This window comes from Propithecus coquereli, unplaced genomic scaffold, assembly GCF_000956105.1.
Source record: "Propithecus coquereli isolate 6110/MARCELLA unplaced genomic scaffold, Pcoq_1.0 Scaffold303, whole genome shotgun sequence".
Classification (NCBI taxonomy): domain Eukaryota; kingdom Metazoa; phylum Chordata; class Mammalia; order Primates; family Indriidae; genus Propithecus; species Propithecus coquereli.
Genome location: NW_012148653.1, coordinates 230993 through 239877, shown reverse-complemented (window position 1 = coordinate 239877; position 8885 = coordinate 230993). Strand labels below are relative to the sequence as shown.

The 8885-nt window shown below is 38.7% G+C and overlaps 1 protein-coding gene across 2 annotated transcripts in view; it reads right to left on the bottom strand.

Moving 5' to 3' along the window:
* Positions 1-8885, bottom strand: part of OFD1 (oral-facial-digital syndrome 1) — a 41784-nt gene that overhangs the window by 23597 nt on the left and 9302 nt on the right. For both annotated transcript variants that reach the window (XM_012649809.1, XM_012649808.1), the window contains 6 exons: positions 8589-8696; positions 6406-6542; positions 5904-6077; positions 3666-3772; positions 1853-1972; positions 113-186 (listed from right to left, as the gene is read on the bottom strand). In XM_012649809.1, coding sequence (XP_012505263.1) covers positions 113-186; positions 1853-1972; positions 3666-3772; positions 5904-6077; positions 6406-6542; positions 8589-8696 — 720 coding nt within the window. The remainder of the gene's footprint in view (positions 1-112; positions 187-1852; positions 1973-3665; positions 3773-5903; positions 6078-6405; positions 6543-8588; positions 8697-8885) is intronic.

The window sequence follows — 8885 nt, the reverse complement described above, 5'->3', positions numbered from 1 at the left end:
CTTTGTAAGAACAATGAAGTGTTTTTTAAGCTACATGTTTTTTAATATATAGAACACACCAAACATCAGAACTGAAAAACATAGCTTTTTGTTTCCGTCCCTGAAGAATCACCTTTATTCTTCCTTTCATCTTCAATCAGTCTATTGGTTCTAAAGATATAGTCGTCCTTCAGTTCCAGTTGATACCTAAGAGTCAGAATAACTAAAAATGAGTTCTTCAGTTATTAAATATCTTCCTGGAAAGACTGCTACCAATACAGGAGTTTATCTATGGCACAGAGGCGCCTGAGGGCACTGAAAATGACAATGTGTAAACTTTCAAGTCTCTCAGTACTAAGGCCAGGGATTGGAATTCTGAACATAAAAGGTCCAGTAAAACTCTGCCTCGATCCTGTAAATTGGGTCCCAAAAACTCAGTCACACCAAATGAAGAGTCATGTTATCATGAGGTTACTAAAAGCAATCACTTTTCAGTTAGTCTCCACTGACAAAAAGGGCAAAGAGATAAACTAAGTTAAACTTAACACAGCACACAGTAGACTAAATCCCAGATGATAACTTGGCAGTCACTTCCGGTCCACCTGTACCATCACCCCACCTGCATCCAAGATAAGTACTTTTGCCCTCAGGGGCTAAGCACAGTCTTGAGAACCAACTGCCAAGAGCATTATATCTGGATTAGCGATACCGAAAGGCACATTTTCATGGAGTTTTACTTTCTCTTCCCCAGCTGTTACCAGCTGCCCTTCTGGTTCTGAGATGGGAGAAAGGAAAGAGAAGCCTCCTGCAGTGAACATCCTCCCTGCTCCAACACTTGCCAAAGTCATATGAGGATCCCCAAAGGCAGACAGATGTCTTCTAGACTGTAGAAAATGTCACAATGATACCAAAGAGTCCACTATCTCCATAACCATGTAAAATTAGCATACACACTTTTATTCATTTATTCCTAAAATTTTAGCAACTATAGATACTTCAGTGTTTGTTACTTTAGTATAGGAGCTGACATAAAATATGTGGCTAAAACCCATCATTTCAAAATCAATAGATGAAAAAGCTGCTGTATTTCTTTTTTTAATAGAATTTGCTTAAAGAATAAACCCCAAGAAACCTTTGCAAGTACTATATAACGGAATATCAATGACAAATTATGGGCAAGGCAATAAAAAGGGGCCAAATAAAAAATGCCCAGAATATCTTAGTTGAGTCATCTCCTCACTATACATTTACTTAGCAAACATTAACTGAGTACTTTCATGTGCCAGATGCTATACCACCCACTGAAGAGAAAAGTTGCTATATGGGCATGATGTTTTCGCATTAGGATATTATTCACTGAGACACAAAACTTAACTACAGAAAAGCCAAAGTAACCATACTTGTCCTTAATTTCCTTTCCCTATATTACTGTTTCACATAGTTAATTTTAGTTCTTTTGATTCTGGCTTTCCAGAAACTTGAAGGAATACAAGGCACATGTTCATTGACAAATAGTGTGACCACTAAGTACGATGATTTCTAAATTGTTGGATATCCTAATTATAGCTTATCAACTATGCAAGCTGAGCTTACAAGGTGCCCTTTAATTAAAGCAAACCACAGGCCCTCAATAAATATTAGTGAAGCTATGAGTAAGAAGAGCAGAGGATGCAATTCTTTATACTGTATCTTTTAAAAACTATCCTAATTCCAATAGTCATGGTGAAGGATTGACTTGATGAAAATATGTATTTTTTTCAAACACTAAATTTTGCCATAAAATGTGAGTCACAAAACTACTTCATCAGTTTTTGTCACGTTTCCACCCACTTAATTCAAACATATTACTTCTTTAAAAATGCCAAGCAATTACTTTAGAAGTTCATTCTTGAGCTTTTGGTCATAGGTCTCCTCAATACTCTTTAAATTCTGCTCCCGTCTCCTAAGTGCTTCGGTCGCACTTTGATTTTTTTCTTCTTGGAGCTTCTGGGTCCTGAAATTAGCAAAAATATACAGAGCAAATAAACTACAATATCTGAGGTAACAAACTTAAGAAAAAAATACCATGTGTTTTTAATTCAATAGACTGACACTGTTATGTGACTGTCATTACCAGGAAGTAAAAGGGAAGAACCCAAAGTCCTCCACGTGTTTTATGAACTGATCTAGGCACGGTGTATGGGCTCTAGCAGAGGGAGCCTGTGGTGGCGGCACCTGGCTGGGGGTGGTGGGAAAGAGGACCAGATTGGCTTCTTCCAGAAGATAAATAACACTTCATGGTTGCAGGAGACAAATAGCTATAATCAATTCAGGGGTGAAAGAATGATATCATGAGTCACAATGTTATAAACAAAAGTTACTGTACTTGTATGCTTGTCTCTTGTGTAATACTACTTCTAACTGCAGGATCTAATCGATTAGCCCACAGATACTAAGATTTGTTGTCATTTAATAATCTATTGATTGAATACTGAAGAGTGCTAAAAGAGAGAGCAAGAGATAGATGGCTCGACCAGCGCTTCCAAATACCAAAGAATTGGCCGGGCGCAGTGGCTCACGCCTATAATCCTAGCACTCTGGGAGGCTGAGGCGGGAGGATCACTTGAGCCCAGGAGTTTGAGGTTGCTATGAGCTAGGCTGACGCTACAGCACTCTACTCAGGGCAACAGAGTGAGACTCTGTCTCGGAAAAAAAAAAAAAACCAAAGAACGGAATGGTCTTCATAGTGAGACTTTAAATCAACCATAGCACCAATTCCCAAGCCAAAGAGGTCACAGGTCCTGAGATCCTGCCAACCTGAGAAGCGCTACAGAACTCTGACTGGTCAAAGACCAGGTAAAGGTGCTATGTATTAGCTCCCTCTGCTGGCTAATCTGGAAAGCCAATAGCAGCAGTAAGCTACATTTATTTCGCTTACGTGCTTAGAAGGCAGGAAGAGGAATAAAGGAAGTGGAGGTAAAGAAGTGATTGTATAATCATGAATTCTCTCTGCCCAAACTCTGTTCCTTTTCTTTTCTCTCTTGATCAATTTACCTCTTCAATATTGCCAAAAAGGGAGTAGATACAGAGAAGAAATCAAACGAATCCAGACGATAGAAGTGAGAAAACATTAATGAAGACGGAGACAAATGTTTTAATGAACTAAGTAAGATTTCTGGAGTATCTATGGGTATCAATTAATAGCAGATTCCAAATGAGAAAGAAGGCTTATTGCACAAATTACACATGGGTGAGCTTGTTATCAATCCCAGGTGAGATTTGAAGGATGAAATATTTGTCAGCATTGAGAGTGAATAACACACGCACACCATGAGAAATGGTAAATGCTGCAGGCCTAGATATATGTAATTCGGTTACTATACGATACACACCTGAAACTATCAGATCTGAATGACTGAATGTAACTGCAAAACATACAATCTGTTCAAGCATTATTAACTTCTTCAAATTATCTGTCTGGTCTTACTGTGGCCTGATGATGGTATCCCATTCTGCTTTTCATCTTAATGTCTAATATTTCACAAGCAAAAGCCTAGTGTTTGTTTCTCTTAAGTTGTACCTTCTAATGCTAGGTGATATCACCTTTACAACCAAGAATTCTTCTTGGCAATTTAACATACGAATATTTAGTAATTCTTTTTACTCTCATTCATTCTGAATATCCAATATGAACATGTATTACTTACAGTTCAAAAGCTTCAACTCTTTGCTTCAGCTCTGCTTCTCTGCCTCTTAGCAAATCCATATCTTTCAGTAGAAGCTGCCTTTGAGCATAAATTTCTTTTGTTTCAATCTGTATAGGAAATCATTAATTTTTAGCAAGCAAGCTAAAGAAAATAAAAACAGATTTGAACTGACACACTGCTTCCTAAATTCCAGAAAACGATCAAAGTACAGACATCTAGGGTAATAATTTCACCTTCAAGAGGTTCCAATTAAAGGTATACTTTTTGCCTATTCTAGTTGCACAGAAATTTCCTCCCTTGCGTAAAAAAAAATTACTCCCCCAACGACTGTTAAACTATATTACCCTATATTCCTACCATCCTTTGTCTAATTATTCTACTTAGTAACATCTCTCAGTCCCTCAATTAAAATTTTAAGTTCTTTGGCAAGAAAAATTAAGCAAAATGTGCATTCAGCAATAAAACTCCAAAAGAATAGAATCCCCATGGTACTGGTAGTGTGTGAATGTTCCAGTTCATGGGTCATTCTGACTCAGTGTTAGCAAGCTCGTATGAACTCCTGAACGAACAGGCCATCCTTCCATTCATGTGTTCCCTTCACAAAGAGTTACCTATCACATGTCAAGCACCACATCGGGAGCTGGATATAAAAAGGTGTACAGTCCCCATCTTTAAGGATCTCACAATTTAGTCAGGGAGAGAGAAACAAACAATCACACTAGGATGTGATGATTTCATCACTAAAGTACATAAATACCACATGCAGGAATGAGGCCTGAATGAGTCAGGGGGAGTCAAGGGACGGCATTACCGAGGTGATATTCAAGCTGAGTCTTGAAGGACAGTACTGTTTTGAGGGAGAGAAGGGGATGGACATTCCAGGTAAAGGAATAAACACATGCTGCTTTTTATGAGGATGACAATCCTTCTTCAAAGCCTTCAGATAATCAAAGTAAATGGGGTTCTAGGCAGTCACCTATCTTGAAAATAAAGTTGTTAGTCTAATGATCCAATCATCTCAAAGATCTGTGCTTCCAACATTTTATTTCTATAGCTGAAACGAGCCCAATTCCCCGAAATGCTGTACAAAATTGTAGAGGGGATACACTTAGCATCAAACAACCAGGTGTTATTGAGAAGCCCCAAGCAAAGGTAGACACTAGGTGGAAGTCCTCCTATTTTCAACATCTCCTGACAGCAGTAGCTTTCGAGGTACTTTGGAAATAGTGCCACAAATCCAGTCTGATCTAAGACATGCACTTAGGAAAGGAACATGTTTTCCAAAGGAGTCGATCCAATCCTTCCTGATGACATGGACTCCCTGCCACCTGTCCAGTCACCTCTCTGAGTGACAAGATCAAATGGCCACGTGAATGACACTGGCACCCCTGGACTCCTCTGCTCCAGGAAACTTCACCCTTGCTCACTTCTGCAGCTTCCCCCAATGGCAGCACACTGCATTTTGTTTCCAGTCTCCACCTGAAGCCTCACTCTGCAACTCGGTACTCTTGATTCCCATTTCCATCTGCCAATCTCTTCGGACCTATCCCTTGATCACTGAGGCTGCCACGTAACCCTTCCTTTTCCCCGAGGTTAAGAGCCACCTTCCCTATCCTCTGGGTCCCTTCACCACCCAGCAGAGGCCCAGCATCTCCAATTAAATAGGCTGCCTTTCTCGAGTTAAATAAATTAAGTTCTGCAAAGCTCTACTCCCCAAGCACCTCTATCTTTCTGTCCTCACTGAAAGGGACCAAAAGAGCCACAAATTACAAATCCTCCCCAGAGCTAGAACAGAAAACTCACCTACAAGTAAATGGTTTGGTCTCTCCCAATTCCAGGCCCCCCCCCCATCACCTAGGCCCTCAACACAGCTCGATCAGTCCTCTCTGCTTTAAGAAGCTATTCTTCCCTGAGCACAGCAGTGGCTCCACATCTCCGAGCCACTCCTAAAACCCACTACCTAATCCTCTAATCTGCCTGAGAAGATGGAGCTTATTTAGTGTGAATTTCTTATAATCCCGACATGCACATTCACCTCCGCAGTTCTTTCCTTTCCCCTAGTCTCAGAGGAAGGAAGTCTGCGTATCCTTTCCAAGGCCCACCCTTCCATTTGCACTCTTGGCCCAGTCCCTATTGCTCCCCTAGAGCCTTGTTCCATCATTTGTCCCACCTGTTCCTGGATCTTGAGACAACCCACTAACCCACTGCAGGAAATATCCACTCAATAAATTATCATACCTCCTGGTGCTTTTGAATTCTCTCAAGGGTATTCTTTTCCCGAGAAATGAGGGCTTCAGATTTTGCTTGACAAGCTTTCTCAAATTCATTCCGAAACTCAGTTAATTTCTTCTCATACTTTCTTCTCTCTTCCATTTTAACTTTTGCTATTTCAGTGTCTTTAAAATACTTCAACTGCAAATAGATACCAAAAAATTCACCAATTACTATACTAAAGAAATAGCAACAAACTTCTCTCCATTGTTAGGTTTAACATTAATGTTCTGCCCAAATATGTTACATTTAGTTTAGTTCATCTTTAGTTTTATGTCGTTCACTGTACCTGTAGGATTCATTCAAAGGCATAAACAAATGACATAATTGGAAATAAAAATAATATGCACACCGTACAATATCCCATTCTTTAATAAAGGTTCTAGATATTTCCCATATACCTAAGATTAAGATATTAGAAGACAAGCAAAAATATCACTCTTGTTAAGAGCAACAAGATAAAGCTTACCTTTTGACACATTTCATCCCGAAGTTGCTGTTCTATTTCTCTCTTATATTCATTTAACTTTATTTCTAAAGACTCTAATTTGGGACACTGAGGATAAGCACCCGCAAACTGATCATCAATAAGCTGAAGCTTCTCAGCTATTAAAAAAATAACAGATCAAATCAGGATATATAAACATAGTCAGGCGCAGAAGAAGCCAGACCTCTGATCAAAAGAAGAGTATACTTAAGGGAAAGAGTAAGGATGTCACAGTTTAAGTCAGAAAATCCTAGAGTCACCTCCCAGTCTCTAAGTGCCAAGGCAGAGAGTTCTTTCACTGAACTTTGATTAAAGTTGACTTACATGTTTAAAACAATGACTTTAAAAGAATCAAAGATCATGTATTTCAACCCCTCCACTTTGCAGATAAAAAATAAATGCTCATATAGTTTAAGTAACTGCCAGAGGATTAAGCAACTACGTAACAGCACAACTGCGACTAAAGTGAGATCTACTGACTCTCTTTCATGCCAGTGCTTTTTCCACCAGGCCAATGGCCCTTGAACCAACTGCGGGTCTGAATCAATCACGTAGTAGAGTGCAAACCTGAACCCAGAGTACAATCTCAGCCTCATATAACATCCACCAAAATAGTATGTGCAAGGAAAAAAAAAAAGGTGGCAGAAATAGATTAAAATATTGACAGTGCTTGTCTCTGGTAGGCATCACTTTAGACATGTTTTTCCATCTATTTTTCTGTATTTTCCAAATGCTCTATAATTATGCTGTCCAATACAAGACTCTCTAGCCACTTGTGGCCACTGAGTACTTGAAATGCAGCCAGTCTGAATTGAGATGTGCTCTAAGTGCAAAAAACATATCAGATTTCAAAGACTTAGTACAAAAAATAAATATAAAATATCTCATTAATATTTTTTATATTGAGCACATGTTGAAATACTTTGGGTGTATTGGGTTAAATAAAATATATTATTAAAACAAATTTCACCTATTTCTTTTAGCTTTATGTGGCTATTAGAAAATTTAAAATTACATATGTGGCTCACACTATTGCACCGCACTGCTTTATAAGCATGTAATATGTTTCTAATGCAATTAAACTTATATTTAATTAAAGGCCTAGTCATACAATACAGTTTTTACAAATTATGAACATATCTTCTTACAAGTTAAAAGCACTATTACTATTTAAGAGTAAGGGCTGCTGGACATGGTGGCTCACGCCTGTAATCCTAGGACTTTGGGAGGCCAAGGTGGGATGATCGCTTGAGGCCAGGAGTTCTAGACCAGCCTGAGCAAGAGCTAGACCCCCATTTCTACAAAAAATAGAAAAATTAACCATAAACGGTGGCACATGCTTGTAGTCCCAGTTATTCAGGAGGCCGATGCAGGAGAATCACTTGAGCCTAGGAGTTTGAGGTTGCAGTGAGCTACAATGATGCCACTACACTCACTCTACCTGGGGCAACAGAGCAAGACTCTGTCTCAAAAAATAAAAATAAAAAAGAGTAAGGGAAGTCTAAGAAATAGGCTAAGAAAATCATTTTAAACAGCTGTTTCCCATCCCTACTGAGTACAAAACTAAAGGGCAGGATGATATCGTACAAAAGCTGCATAAGCAAAAAGCTCTAGATCATAGAACAGAAAACTTGAACTCTATCTACTATCAGTTCAGACCCAGACTGGGTGTTTCCAAGTTGCTCTTCTTTTCTTTGTGAAATTGCTGTCAAAAAGAACAAAAAAAAATACAAGTTGCTTTTCCTCTTAGGACCTTAGCTTCCTTCACTATAAAACAAAGTCATGGGCCAATGACTTCTCTAGCTCTCCAAAAGCAAATAGTCTATGATCTTCCACTTAGTGGCTGTAAAATAAAGTTAGACAAGACACCAGGAAGAATCTCCCAGTTAAAAGAGGTCAAACCCAACAATAAGAAGAATGTGGGCCTTTGGATCTCTGCATGATGTGACCAACATAGCCCTGGCATCCTCGAGGATAGGGAATGACATTGGAGAGCAACTCCTCGTTCCTCCTAACTTGATTCCAGAAGAAATGAATTCCCTTGCCACCTGCAGGTTACATATCTCCAGTTCAAGGAGCCACCACATGATATGGTAAATAAGGTAATTTCCTTCATTTGAAAAGAAAATAGCAGAACTGGAATTAAGAAAGTAGGTTATAATTACCAAGGGAGTCTTTGCCAGGAAATGTCGAACTTGTCTGAGTTTCTGTGTCACAACTCTCTTTAGCCTGATGATATTCTGCCAACTCTTTTAAAAAACACATGAGAAAACCTAAAAAACACAACAGACATAGTTTTGTTTCAGAACTTTCATTCCACCATTGCTCAGTCACTATTTATATAAACTTGGTTATATAATAACATCATTTTTACATTATATCTTTTTTAAGAATAATTTGAGGAAAGGCCTTTCCAAGTATGATACAAAGCCTGAAGGAATAAGAAAAACTATTTATCAATC